The sequence below is a fragment of the Larus michahellis genome, chromosome 6, assembly GCF_964199755.1.
Source record: "Larus michahellis chromosome 6, bLarMic1.1, whole genome shotgun sequence".
Classification (NCBI taxonomy): domain Eukaryota; kingdom Metazoa; phylum Chordata; class Aves; order Charadriiformes; family Laridae; genus Larus; species Larus michahellis.
Genome location: NC_133901.1, coordinates 69,339,565 through 69,354,828, shown reverse-complemented (window position 1 = coordinate 69,354,828; position 15,264 = coordinate 69,339,565). Strand labels below are relative to the sequence as shown.

At 44.8% G+C, this 15,264-nt stretch overlaps 1 protein-coding gene across 2 annotated transcripts in view; it reads left to right on the top strand.

Moving 5' to 3' along the window:
• Positions 1-9,010, top strand: part of CHST15 (carbohydrate sulfotransferase 15) — a 54,874-nt gene extending 45,864 nt beyond the window's left edge. For both annotated transcript variants that reach the window (XM_074591337.1, XM_074591338.1), the window contains exons 6-8: positions 562-718; positions 4,693-4,840; positions 6,059-9,010. In XM_074591337.1, the coding sequence (XP_074447438.1) occupies positions 562-718; positions 4,693-4,840; positions 6,059-6,249 (496 nt within the window). In that variant the 3' untranslated portion in view covers positions 6,250-9,010. The remainder of the gene's footprint in view (positions 1-561; positions 719-4,692; positions 4,841-6,058) is intronic.
• The last annotated feature ends 6,254 nt before the right edge of the window (positions 9,011-15,264 follow it).

The following is a 15,264-nucleotide window of genomic DNA, read 5'->3' as shown; positions in this document are numbered from 1 at the left end:
ACAGGCTGAGAGAGCTGGGGGGGTTCAGCCTGGAGAAGAGAAGGCTCCGGGGAGACCTTCAAGCCCCTTCCAGTACCTGAAGGGGACCTACAAGAAAGCCGGGGAGGGGCTGTTTGCAAGGGCATGTAGCGACAAGACGAGGGGCAATGGTTTAAACTAGAGCAGGGCAGGTTTAGATTAGGCATTAGGAAGAAGTTCTTTACACTGAGGGTGGTGAGACACTGGCCCAGGTTGCCCAGAGAGGGGGTGGAGGCCCCATCCCTGGAGACATTCAAGGCCAGGCTGGATGAGGCCCTGAGCAACCTGATCGAGTTGAAGATGTCCCTGCTGACTGCAGGGGGGTTGGACTAGATGGCCTGTAAAGGTCCCTTCCAACCTTCTATGATTCGATGATTCTGTGAAAATGAACAGAAAATGTGTGGCTGGCTGAACGGGCTGTCGGTGGGGCAATGTTACGCACACGTACCCTTTCCCTCAATTCATGTCATTGTTTGCCACTGTCATCTAAATAAATCTTCTTTCATTCCCCCTGCCATTTACTTACGCATATCTCATCTGCAGATTGTACTCCGATTACCTGTACTTTGCAAGCGCTAATAAATCTGCGGAAGATTTTCACGAGAAAGTGGCAGAATCGCTGCAGCTGTTTGAAAACTGCATGCTGGATTACTCACTGAGAGCCTGTGTCTACAACAACACCCTGAACAATGCCATGCCCGTACGTATTCCCAGGAACCTTTCATTCCTTGCTTGTTTAATGGTATGTTGGGTCGAGGTTATTAAAACACCGAAATACTGCGCAAATGAGCATCAAGAAATAAAACTTTCTCCCTTTTCATTTGTCGAGCGGATGACATAAATATATATGTAAGCATGTAAAAGCTGACGTAGTGGCTCAGCTGTCTCCTCAGTCTCTTCCTTGATGAATGCCAACCATAATAATACAGTCTTTCTATTGTGCAAGCGCATGGAGAGCGCGTTTAGTGAAGATTAGTTTAACGTGTAAGCTTTTTGCAGACCTCTCCAAAAAGTAGCTCTGGCAAGGATCTTTGTGGTACAAAATTGCCTCAAAATCAGAATAAATAACGCATTCTTTCTCAAGAAGAGGCTACCAATAACTAGATAAAATCTTTCTCTCTCTCTTTCTTTTTTTTTTTTTTTTCCCCCAATGGTGCACATCAGAAAATGATAAAAGGAAATACCGAAACTGCTGGCAAGGGAATGGATAAGTATTACAGGCTCAGTATTCCAAAATTCACATTTGTAGCATAGAACTGCCTGAAGGGGGAGAATAATATGGAAGAGATTGACTTGAAGTATCATGTTTGGCCAGTTTGCCATTCAGTCCTATTTTATTTGCTCCGGCTGTAAAGGACTCAGAGGGAACACTTCCCTCCTTTGTCTCCAAGGTGAAGTTATTGCCTCTTCCACTCAATAAAATAACCATAAAAGAGTGTATTGCACAGACCTGAGCCCCGCAGCAGTAGGGCAAGCAGGATGTTCCTCTTACTTACCTAGGCAGGTAGGCTGGAGCTGCTGGTCCTTGTTGATAGCCTCCAGGACCTCCACAGACACGAGTGGCTGCTGGGTGGTATCACAGCACCTTCCAGCCATCGGCTTGCAAAAATGCATTTCACAGAATCATAGAATCTCCCAGGTTGGAAGGGACCTTTCAAATCATCGAGTCCAACCATCAACCTAACCCTGATAAAAACCATCACTAAACCGCATCTCTAAGCACTGTCTACCCGTCTTTTAAATACCTCCAGGGGTGGTGCCTCCACCACTTCCCTGGGCAGCCTGTTCCAATGCTTGATAACCCTGTCAGTGTAAAAATTTTTCCCAGTATCCATCCTAAACCTCCCCTGGCGCAACTTGAGGCCGTTTCCTCTTGTCCTATCACCTGTTCCTTGGGAGAAGAGACCGACCCCACCTTGCTACAACTTTCTTTCAGGTAGTCGTAGAGAGGGATAAGGTCTCGCCCAAGATTTCTTCCAGTGTGGGGAGAAAAAGGCAGAGAGAGAATGCAAAGGAAAGATTTTCCTCTTGCCTTCATCCTCAGGGTGCAGAACGAATCTTCGTTTGTTGTCTTAGGCAGCCTTCTGAAGAAGAGACTTTTGGAAATGAGCAGAGGATGCCTCTTTCCAGAGAGCCACAAGCAGGTGTTTGTAATAAAACACGAATACTGTCTGTGTTCCTCAATGGGTCTTTTTAGCTCCTTCTTCAGCCAAGTCGATTAAGTCCGTTATGTGCCTGATTTGCTTATATATTGAAAAAGTAGGGATTATTTTCCCTGGTGAGCTTATTATGTTGCTAATTGTGCAACTACGCTGGAAGAATTTTGTTTTCCTATTTGTTAATATATTCCTGAAACAAGAGAGATGCCATAGACATTGTCGCTGCCGATAGATGCTGACCTGTAAAGACAGGGATGTTTGTCAGCTTATCCTTGCTTAGAGTTGGTGGAAAGGGTATTATCCAGAGAAAGACACGCCGAGCCAGGGTTATCAAACCGAAAGTGCAGAAATGGATATTATGGAGGGGGGAATGGCTTGGGAAACCCTCCTGATGCCTTTGGTGTATAAGGGTAAGCACTGGAGCTTTATGGAAGGAGACGATGTGGTTCAGAAGAACAGCGATGAAAAAGAAGCCCGTACAACACACTGTATAAGGAAGAAAATCAAGGTTCATGCTGATCCCAAGAAAACTGAAAATTACGGGGGCATATTTGTTGAAATTCCTCTTTCTGGTGGAAAGCTTTAAAAAAGATTCTAAGCCCAAGTGGGAAAGCTCTGCGGTCCCATAGTATACCATGCAGCCCATGCTTGCCTTTCCCTCACCTCCATCTCCCAAGAGAAAGAAAAGCAAACCCCATCTCTGGGCCACACGTTTGCCCCAGTGTTCAGTAAAATGGGGTATGAACTGAGGGCTGGAGTGCTGCCCTGCCAGTTACGTGTTAGGCTGATGTTTTAATCAAGAAAGATGTTTCAAATTCTTGTGTAGCACATATATAAGAAGCCTGCTAAATATGGAGGCTTATTGCTATAAGCAGCCAAAGACACACATCAGAATCATACATTATGATAATAATGACATAGCAATAACTCAAAATATGGCCTTATTTTACTGTAGTTTAAGTATTAATGTGGGTCACACGAGTCAGTGTAAGAAGCAAAAGAGACTATTGTTATCTGCCTTCTTTGGTTCTGCGGTAATGCGACTTGAAGAAGTTAAGTCTCCTTTATGAAAGATGCGTATGACTTGGGATTCATGTTTCTCTCTTCTGAGCCTGAAGGGATTTAGAAAAATATTTATAAGCACAGTTGGAGGTTGGACTTTTAAGAACACCAGACTACCCTTTTTATGTTTCAGCTTGTTATGTAAAATTGATGAGGGAAGAAAAACAGAGATTAGGTCAGGACAGGCTGAAAAAACTGCCTTTTCACATCTCTGGTCCAACATAGCCTGGCGCTCTCCTTGCGTACTCAGACAATGCACCATTAACACTGTCTAGCAGCCACCGTTACCACAGCTTAGATCTAAATCTAATTACTGCAATCAGAGGATACAAGCAAAAACAGCCAAATCTAATTCCTGACACCGCATCAGAATATTTGTACTACTCATGGCAGCGTGACCTGGTGCAGCTGATACTCCAGGTGAAACAAGCAGCTTTAGGGGCTGGAGAAGGCAGCAGGGCTTAGAATCTTCCCTTCCACTGCTCTTCATCCAGGGGTTGAAAGCCCTCAGTGTCTCCATGAAGGTTGGGTCATCTCAGGTTTCTGCCCTTGTGGCCAAAAAGGCCAGTGGCATCCCAGGGGGCATCAAGAGGAGTGTGGCCAGCAGGTGGAGGGAGGTCATCCTCCCCCTCCACTCTGCCCTGGTGAGGCCACACCTGGAGTGCTGTGTCCAGTTCTGGGCTCCCCGGTTCAAGGAGGACAGGGAACTGCTGGAGAGGGGACAGCAAAGGGCTACCAAGATGATGAGGGGACTGGAACACCTCTCTGATGAAGAAAGGCTGAGGGGTTTGGGTCTCTCCAGTCTGGAAAAAAGACGACTAAGGGGGGATCTTATCAATGCTTATAAATACTGAAAGGGGGGGTGTCAGGAGGATGGGGCCAGGCTCTTTTCAGTGGTGCCCAGCGACAGGACAAGAGGTAACGGACACAAACTTGAGCATAGGAAGTTCCATCTCAACATGAGGAGGAACTTCTTTCCTGTGAGGGTGGCAGAGCCCTGGCACAGGCTGCCCAGAGAGGTGGGGGAGTCTCCGTCTCTGGAGACATTCCAAACCCACCTGGACGCGTTCCTGTGCCACCTGCTCTGGGTGACCCTGCTCTGGCAGGGGGTTGGAGGGGATGATCTCCAGAGGTCCCTTCCAACCCCTGTCATTCTGTGATTCTGTGTGATCTGTGATCTCAAGCATGGAGGAGCGTGGACGTGAGGTGGCCAAGCATCCTTCTGCGTATGGTTGTCTCTGTGCAGTGGTTTTACGCAGACCTGTGGCTGATGCAGCAAGTGCACAGCCGAGCCCTTAATAAAATGACAACTCTTATCAGCAGAAAGGCCATTTGCAAAGATTTCCTTAAAGCTGTACTGAAAACAAAGGTGCGTATTAGGGACTTCTGCTGAAAAGACAGAGGTTGTAAGATGAATTAATTTTTATTTGTTTTGGTTTTTTTGTGCTTACAGGTAAGGTTGCAGGTTGGGCTCTATGTGGTGTATCTTTTGGACTGGCTGACAGTTTTTGACAAAGATCAGATACTCGTTCTTCGCTTGGAGGACCACGCATCAAATGTGAAATACACCATGCACATGGTGTTCCAGTTTCTGGATCTGGGTAGGTGTCTGCTGGCTGGTTTGAGATAAGTGCCAAAAATCATTATTATCTTTCTTCTGTGTCATTTTTCCTTTATTAAGAGACAAAAAAGAAGCAGGGGAATCTGCCTGGAAGGATTCATTGATCTTGTTGCCTGGAGTCAAGCAAAATTAAAATTCCCAAATTCCCATAGAAAGGCTGGTGTTAGAAGATCTTAGTAAGACTATATTAAGGAAAAAAAAAATCAAAACCGTTTGGAATGTAGGGATATATCTTACCATACGGAAGCCAGCCCTGCTTCTGAAGGCAGTTAGGGCTTGTTTGTCATGGGCTTACATAGGTGCAAGAGCTATCCCATGCATTTTAAACAACTTGAAGTACTACCATGGTGTGGATGCTCTTGCCAGCGTGCACCAATCTAGAATCTAAATGTGAGCACGATGGAAGGTTGCGTTTCTAGCCAGGGAGAAGGGGGAAATTGTGTTTTTGCTGCGTTGATTGAGACATCTGTTGCTAATCCTCGGAGAAAAGCTGGCAGACAAAATGTTGCCCAATGTTGATTTGACAGTAGCAAGAGGATGAAAATGTGGCTGCAAAATAGTCTGGCTGGTCCAAACACTGGTCTAGATGATGAGAAAGTTTGAGTGTAGCAGATTGAACAGATGAAGAGCTTGGCATCTTCTTCCTGAATATGGTTTACGCTGGAAAAGTCTGTGGGTTTTTATCTTGCTGAAGTACATTGTCAAGGGTTTACATTTGTTCCTGGAAGAGGGGCATTGCTATACCTGTGTACCACTTTGATCCACTGGCAGCCTCCAAAACAAACCAAAAAAACAAGCTTACACGAGCGAAGCTTGTAGAGTTTCTACCAGGTATTAAAGTCACGTCATAAAATGAAATAACAGTATAAAATAATTGCAGCTCCAAAACGGACAGCAAATTGTATTCAATGGCATAGTTGTTTTCTGAAAACAATTTTTTTTCCTCCAGAAATAATTTATGCTGCTTGTTGTAGGGATGATTAATTAATGTGAAAGGAAAACATATTATTTCCATATTTACTAACAGTGATTTATTTATTTTGCTAATCTGAGCCTGCATTCAATATTCTGAAACATCATCACTGCTAACACAAATTCCATTTGTTTTCCCTTGGCAAACCTTCTGATTTAGTCATTTGTCTTCTTTAGCACGGGCTTTTGGTGAAGTATTTTAAGATAACATTCTGTTTTTCCACAGGGCCTCTAAGTGAGAAACAAGAAGCTCTGATTACAAAGAGTCCTGCATCAAACACTAGACGACCTGAAGACAGAAGCCTGGGACCTATGCTACCAACAACGAAGGCAATTTTAAGAGATTTCTATAGGCCTTTTAATACAAAACTGGCACAAGTTCTTTTTGATGATGCTTTTTTATGGAAGAGGACATAATATGTAAATTTAGTGCCACAAATACAGTGCTTAAAGGAGTTTTTATTTTTTTAAATTCTATTTTTGTGCGTGGATATTTACATTTCTCCCATTCCAAAGAGAAGCCGATTGATGAGCTGAGACTCTCACCTTCAGTCAGCACGCTTCACGACAGTTATACCACATTTTCCTTGTGAGAATGTAAAGCATCTTCTTTATCAGTTTATTGCAACTTCTTTTACCCCGGCAAAAGTGTAGAGTGGAAAGGCATTCGTACAAAGATGATGTCTTACACTCTCTACGGGGATGTTGAAGTTTAACCTTCTCTCAGAGGCTGCAACACCGAATTAGCATCAGTTTCCTACAATTACACATATAATCTCATTTTCAGTATATGTTACTCATTCATTTTTTCAAACTATCAATCAATGTCATTTAGTCATTAAAATTTTTAATTGAATTCAACCTAATATTTTGTTTCTTTTTGTCAGCATATTCACAAACGGTCTTCTCTCGCACTAAGGTTTTTATGTTTCCTTAATTCTGAAACAAAGATAAAGGATAATTGCGTTTACATAAATTTCCAAGTCTAATTTATATCTTCAAGATAAATGGACTTTGCTAGCCACAGTTCTTGTAAAAGAAGATTTTATATTCCAGGTAAGAGCGGATAACTGAAATCTAAACAACAGGCCACATTCAGTGTTTAGCGTAACAAATCCATTGTCTTCCATATTTTGTTCATGAAAATACAAATACGCATCATCTTATTCATATCACTCACACATTTTTGAAGAAAACAACTAATGGGCTTGATGTAAAGTCCATTGCTGGCCACGGAGAGCTTTTATGGAGTTTTCTCTTAGGTCCTACACAATTACTCTTCTCCATTGCAAAGAAATATGCATTTTAGAATCATTAGGAAATGTTGTTATTAAATACGTAAATGGACAGGATGCACAGTAGCTGGCATCCTCCCAGAAAGGATATGTTAATTAATGAATCAGTTGCACATTATGTGTTTCCCTCTTCAGGAAAGATGTCTACATCTAGTTTAAAAAGTTGAGATATAGACTTGAGAAAAAAACAACAACATTTGGGAAACTATGGAGAAACTTCGGACTGTCTGAAAGCTTTTCTTTGACTAAAATGGATAATTTTTTATATAAATGTGCAGTAATTCAATATTTGCTTTCAAAAACACCTGATTAGGGTCACTGTCAGCTACAGTCTGCAGTCTTCCTGCAGGTGGGACTGGCGAGCATAGTCCACCTGAGGTAGGGACTTGTTTAAGAGACAAATGAAAATGCTTCCTGTTGATAATTTCCTTTCACAGGCTAAACTGACCATTTCTTCCCTGAACGCATGTTGAGTGGGTCAAACGAAGCTCAGATAGCAGGTATCAAAAGCCCAAAGAATCGTCTCTAGGTGGCTTCATGTGCCCTTATGACTTTTGTGTTGGACCCCACAATACAGCTGCCTGACGGATTCACAGTAACGTTTACAAATACTAAGGGTGACTATTCACCATCCTCCTCCATGGGGACATGTTACTCACCTCCCGTGTTTCTAAATTGAGAACTAATGCCGAAAACTTCATGAATCCTGAACCTTTCACACGTGAAAATGATTGCTAACGTGAGATTTTCTGTAACAGAAGTCCACTTCTGAGTCCTTTGCCAACTAGTAATGCGCTGTTTAAAAAGGATTCAGTCTGGTGTTTGGAAAGCTTAAAGCACGTAATTTAGGGAAGCAGTTCTAGACATCCAGAACAGATTAGTTCTAGTTCAGAAATGCTTACAGACCAAAAATAGTCAGAGAACTGAGAATGGACTATTTTACCAGGACAAATAAAGTGCCATGGCAGCATGAATCAGAAAATCAGAATGAATTCACCACTGCTTGCAAACGTAAAATTTTCAATCAACATTTTATTTACAATAAGGATTTCTGCCAGCTGTGCTCTGAATTAGAGTCAACACTCTGTGGTTACAATAACTGGATGCAGAATGTTTGCTGATCTGATCTGCCATGGTCAAATATTTCCATTTACTTGTCAGCCACCACCATGATCTAATGATATTACCTTACCAGCCCTAAAAGCTCATGAACGTATCTGCATTTTCTTTTAGCGTGAGCATTAATTCCACGAACAAATCACACACGCTGGTTTGTGCCACGCTGATGTATGGTGCTGAACTCTAATTTCTGCCAGCAGACCCCACCGGTGGTCAGGGAGACTCTCTCTGTCCTTTGCCTATGTATATGATCTAAATCAAAACGTGCTTCATGGTCAAAATTTCTGCTGAATTGTACCCAGCACCCTGCTAGATCGAGGTGTTGCCTAGTTCTGACTCAGTGGAAGAAGAAAATTGAAGGTTCCCCCTGCGAAGGTGGACAGTGGTGACCACGTGGATAAGCTCAACAGAGAGCAGTTGGTGCACTGGATGTCACCATGTTGCGTGTAGCACAGTAACGCGTGGGGAAGGGGCTATAGCTGTAGATGATCTGTTAGGAGCCTGTGGTCCTTCTGAAAGTGAAGTCCCCGATGAGGCTGCTTTTATATCTTCATCTCTTTCATGAGCTCCAAAATACGATCTCTTGATTTAACGCGTTGCAGCCTTAGACTATTGGGTTTTGGCATGACTAAATATCAAAAAGTAGCAAATGAGCTGTCAGGAGGGCATCTTGGAGACAAGGATGTTGCTTTCTAGTCCAGACTGTAAAAATACTATTGATCTGGTGACTCAGAATGAAATAAAATAACGTTTGATTTTCTTGAGTGATGTGACGGTGATGGGTGTCCGAGCGCTCCTCTTCAGCCACCGAGCAGACAGGGTACCACTGCCATTCGGCGGCTTCACGGCAGCCTCACAGCAGATCTCTGCCTGGGATAAAGCTCATCCCAGGCTCTGCCAGTTCCCTTTACCTTTCTGTTTGACAATTCTAGCTGTGAAAGAATTCAGTATTCTTGCTATTATTCCCCGTAGCACTGAGCTGACCTACATCCCCAGAACAATAATTTGCTAAGAAATTGGACTTACTATCAAGACAATATGTTTTCATGTTTGCCAAAGCGTAGCAGTTGGCTCTTTGCAAAGAGCTCAGAAAATGTGTGTCTCTTACGGTGTTTCGTCTTATCTCTGATGAACAAAAGTAATCAGGGAAAGATGCGGCTTCCCTGAGCGCAAAGGCACTGAGGAAAGGGTCGTTTCCAAATGTTCTCGCTGCTACTGCAGAGGAATGTGAAATGTGTTTTCTGTAAGACCTTGCGTGTTCGGGCCAAGCATCTTGGCTTGGCTGGAAGAAGCACAGTAAAAACAAAGGATCGCCTGCTAAGAAAAACAGGCGCTGGTTTACATGGGAAATGGTGCATTGTTATCCCTTGAGTCCGGCGCACAGGCGCGTGTGCTTCAGCTTAATAAACTGAAGATAAGCGGCGAAGTTGTCACAGTTCTGGGTATCTCTTTCTGCCAAGAAATTAATTCATCTTCCAACTGAGCCAAACGCTCTTTTATTATAGACAAGGCACGCCGGTGTCACAAAAAGTTACTCCTGCTAGACACCCCTCGCACAGGCACGTTAAACGAGGCGTTTGGTGAGCAGCGATGTTTTCTAACAAAACCGCTTGTGTCGCAGTACCATCTTCTGGCCAACACGGGCAATACTTTGTGCCGTGGAGATAACACGCTTTTTTTTTTTCTACTTTGAAAAAAGAAAAGGCAGATGGGGAAGGGAGAAAAAAAAAAAAAAAAAAAAAAGGAAAGAAATCCCCTTCTTTTCAGATGCCCACAGGACTATAATTTCCAGTGCAGCCCAGGAGTTGGGGACCCTGCAGAGAAGCACTGGCTCCACACAGCCCCAGCATCATAGAGTCATGGAATCGTTTAGGTTGGAAAAGACCTTTAAGATCATCAACCCTTAACCTAACACTGCCAAGTCCACCACTAAACCATGTCCCTCAGTGCCACATCTACACGTCTTCTAAATCCCTCCAGGGATGGTGGCTCCACCACTTCCCTGGGCAGCCTGTTCCAATGCTTGATAACCCTTTCGGTGAAGAAATTTTTCCCAATATCCACCCTACACCTCCCCTGGCACAACTTGAGGCCGGTTCCTCTCCTCCTGTCACTTGTTACCTGGGAGGAGAGACCGATCCCCACCTCGCTACACCTCATCCCTGCGGTCCCTCCTGAGGGCTGCCGTGGGGTCCTGCTGCACTGCAGCCTCCCCCGGGGGCTTTGCCAGCACCAGTGCAGACCATCATGCAGCACGCACCTCTGCGCTGAGGGAGTTTATTGGGTCATGTTATCGTAGTGGTACTTCTAGTTATTAATAGTTGGCTCAGAGCAGCTGCCAAACCGCTGTCAGGCGGTGGCCTAGCCATCCTGGTTTGCAGAGATGCTGCTAAAGGCTTCGATCCACACTTCTGTCCGTACCAGGGACATCAGGGGAAAGATGTCATCAGCAGCTGAGGCCGGGGAGATGCTCACCTCTGCCGATTTCGGCTGTGTTCTGCTGGGGACCCCTGCTTTTAAGTCACAGCTCCTCTGAAAACTCTGCAGGCTGCCTGTGCTGCTTCTATCGATAGAAAAGCCCTTAAAATGATTGCCAGCATGGCAGGGGCTTAATGGACTGCCAGGCTGAAAGCTGCCATTGAAAATTAGAGGCCTGCTGTGTACGTATTAAGCCACAATTAGCAGAAAATAAGGTTCGGAAGAGACACAAATAGTAATGAACATATCCCATTTCAGAGGAAAAACCCACTTTCCATCCGTCAGACTCGTCATTTCTGAGCATCTGTTTGCTCGGTGGAAAAGCCGCCCCTTGGAGCAGGCAGGTGTAGGTGTGTTGGTGCCTCCACAGCTGGGCTGGCAGGGGCAGGGGCTGCTCCTCCACCCCCAGGCATGCCAGGGCAGAGGGGCACTGGGGATGCTGGGGTCCCTGGGTGTCCATCTGCCTTCTCCTGGTATCACCCACCAAATGCCTTTTGCCCCAATGATGTCCAAGGCTGCGGGAAGAAGCGGAGAAGGTTCATGTGCACATCTGTATCACGATGACTGTTGGTTTGACCCCTCTGATGCTTGCAGGGGTGAGAAGCCCTAAGCCCATGAAGTGACTGATGCATCACCTCTGAGTGGAGGTGGTACCTGGCTCCCTACCTCCAGAAGAGTCATGACCTTCATCTTCAGTTTGGATACCCAACCCAGCAGCAGGGTCCTGCACATGCAACGCCCCATCCCTGGAGGTGTTCAAGGCCAGGCTGGATGGGGCTTTGAGCAGCCCCGTCTGGTGGGAGGTGTCCCTGCCCAGGGCAGGGGGGTGGAACGAGATAATCTTTAAGATCCCTTCCGACCTAAGCCATTCTATGATTCCCCTTTTCCTGCCTCCCCACCCGCTGACTCTCCTTTGGCTATGGGTCACAGACGTGGGAGAGCTAGAGGAAAAATGCTGAGAATACAACTCTAAGTGCTTTAAAAGCGCTGTTTAGTTGCTAAAGGAGCAGTTGCTGCAGTTACAACTTACTGCGTGGCAGCGGTGGCACTGTAAAGTTGCTGCACAGGACACCTTCCCCAAAGAAAACACCACCAAGTACTGTCATTTACTATCAAAAGGCGGGCAGAATAATTCTCTCCTCAGCCTGGGTATGTCTTGTACACTTATAGAATGTTCTCTTCCTCTACTAATGAGTGAGAATGAGGAAAGGAAGAGTTGTGCTGGCACTCAAATCGTTGCAGTGGAAGAACAAACCCAGCCTCGGAGCTGCTTCCAAACCTTTGTTTGTTTTAGGCTAAGGAGGCCTAAGCCACAGATGACTTGCAAATAACATGGGGGTCTAGCTTTTGATGAAGACACAATTAGTTCATCCTAGTTATGGAATATTTTGGGTGTCCCAGGGACCAAGGACTTAGGGCTGTCTGCATCAGACATGTAGCACGATGTCATTCATCAGTGGCTGCTCAGAGTTTAGCCAACCAAATTCGGTCTTTTTCCCTGTTTTTTGAAGTTTTGAAAAATGTGACTGTAGAGAAAAAAAGAAGTGTTTAAAACTTCAGTGTTTATTTTTCTTGGTTTATGGACTTGCTGAACACATCCCTAAGTCAGACAAACTCACAATACCATTTAGATCATTCCCAGCTTTTCTGTCTTCCCAGCTTAGCCTTCATAGTGATGCATGTGTGTGGGGTGTGTGTATTTATTTATACTTATTACTCCGGGCCTGAATTGACTTCATTTAAGTGATCTAGTTAAAGATGTCCCTGCTTACTGCAGGGGGGTTGGACTAGATGACCTTTACAGGTCCCTTCCAACCCAACACATTCTATGATTCTATGATTCTAAGTGACTGTTGCTTTCACAGGTCTTCTATGAGAAGAGCGATTCCCCACTCCCCACTCGGGGAATGGTCACACTGCCGTTAAATAGGCATTAAAGTAGAAAAAAACTCATTTATCTCCAGCCAAGCTATCCCAGGCCTGGAAGAAGCCAAGGGTTGTCCCCTGTGCTGTTCTGTCTGGGTGGCGCCAATTACCTGGGTGGTTAATTGGGTCTACACATGTTAACTCCTCCTCTAGTATGTTGAAATCAGAGATAGAAAGCAATGAAAACTGCTGTCTGTCGATATGAGTGGGGCACCTGGGTCAGCGTGGCCCTACCGCAGGGCGAGGAGGGAAAGGCTGAGATACAAGAGCTACAGAAAGGGATGGAGGAGGGGGAGTAGAATAAGAAAGAAATCCTGTGGTTGAGTCAAATGGAATCCTGGAGCGGTGAGACAAATCGATGGGGCAAAATTGCACTGAAGACAGTAAAAACCAAGCAAGGTAGCAAAAAAATAAAAGAACTCATATAGAAAAATAAGCAGAAGGAGATGTACTGCTGTCAGAGGAAAAGAAAAAAAATGGATTTTTTTTACCATCTGAAAAAGCTTAGGAAAGGAAAATAACGATATAACTTGGGGAAACTATGTTGACTTGACTGGGAAGGTATCGGCTGAGCCCACTGCAGAAGTTGTGTGTCGCACTGGGAGGTCTAACCTCAGAGTCAGGAAGGACAAGGACAGGATCTGCAGAAATGCAGGTTCCTCACCTCCCGCTGCCCGGCTCGTACAACAGAGTCCAACACTTCATTTAGGCTTGGGAAGGAACAAATTATATTAAAGGCAATAGAAAAATTATTGAGGAAGAAGAGGAGCTACTTGACTGTATTAAGAGTCTGAAAGAGTGTCTAAAATCTGCATTTATAGCTAAGAAGAGAAAAGGGTTGAGCATTAGAAGATTTCTCAGGTATCGTCCATCCCCGCCTGCAGGGTCTGGATGGGACGGAGTCCAAGGACAGGACTCTGGTCCAGAGGGTGGGTAACAGATGGCAAAAATATAATACGCCTTTTATTTTAAGCTCTGTTTGTGGGGAACCACATTGGTGATTTTAGGTGGTGACGCTGCTAACGGAGGCCACCTGGGGCAGGAGCAGAGAGGTAGGGTGCAGCGCATTGCCACCTCATCCCCTCCAGATGCAGGTTTGAGGGGTCACCAGGCATTTATTTTCCAGTGCTATAAGTAAAACCAGCAAGAAATGAGGCGTGATTAGGCCAGCAGGAGACCACAAGAGGGCAGGGTATATCTGGAAATTCAGCTGGAACTGGAAAGGTCGGTGTGCAATGGCCAGACCCTGCTCCAGCACAGCCGTGGAAAAGGACACTGGGCAGGAGGCGAAAGAAACCCTGGGGAAAGGAGGGACGTGTCTGATGGTGACAGGCAAAGCCTGCTACCCTGGCTCGCAGCCCATGAGAGGTCCGCTCACAAAAAGCTTTTATCAGAAATTTCCCCAGAATTGTACCGAGCGGTGGAAGGAAAGTGGTTCTCACGCGACGTGAGACAAACGCATACATAAGTCAACATAACTCACTATTAACTTGTATGTAACTGAACATAACTCAATATAACTCATACGTAACTCAATGTAACTCACATATAACTCAACATAACCCAACCTAACTCCTACGGAACTCTACATAACTCAATATAACTCGTATGTAACAACATATCACAAAGAGCACTGGGAGAATTAGGATTGAAACATGCCCAGCAGTTCAGTTTACACAAAGTATGCCATTGATGCTATTCACGTGGAGGCATCGGCATCATGATCCCCCTTCTCCCTCCTGCATGAGCCTACCAGGACTGGGGTAGCCCCACACCTTCACATTCACTCTGATCCATGCTCCCGAATACGATCCATGCTCCCTTCTCAAACCTCAGTGCAACTAACATGGATTTTGAAGGTACCAAATAAAAATCCCATTTCCTTATTGTGACTGACAAACATAGGCCCAACTTCCACGAGTTTATTATTTCAGTGCATTGTTTAGTTATCCTGTAGCACGGTATATCAGGAAAAGGACGTACGAACAATTCATACCTACTGAAAAATCCTTCTGTGACAGTTGCGCACTAAGCAGTCAGTTCAGTATTTATTGAATCATAAAACAGTATTTCCTAAGTGCTGTGTCGCCTCACAGCGATATTACTAAACCGAGTGATGTTGAAGCATCTTTTGCTTCGGCAGTACTATCAAAACATGAAGAAAAAGTTCTTCAGATTGAAAAAAAACCCTCTGCATTTAAACAACACCTTCCAAACAGGTGCATTTGAGTCAGTCCTTGACAGGGCTGTGTCACACGGCCCAGGGTGAATCCTGGAACACTTGTTCCCAACCCAAAGCCACGAGTTCATGACTGAACAGTTAATATGCGCCTTTCTGGAGCTGGATGTATGTCACTTCAGCAGGTGGTGCTGCAGAGCAGTCCTGTCCTCCGAACTGTGGCTGAGCTTTTGTAATACCGTATTCGGGAAGTACTGAATTTATACATTTACACTAAGCTGATTTCCAATAGTTTTCCTTTCTTCTGTATGTGCTACAGGAGTGTATGTTACTTAATGAACAGCCCGGTAGGTATGCGTTGCTGTGTAATTAAAGGCTAGGGGGGCTGAAGGCAGCACAGCATGAGCTAAGACAGGTATTTGAAACAGAACAATT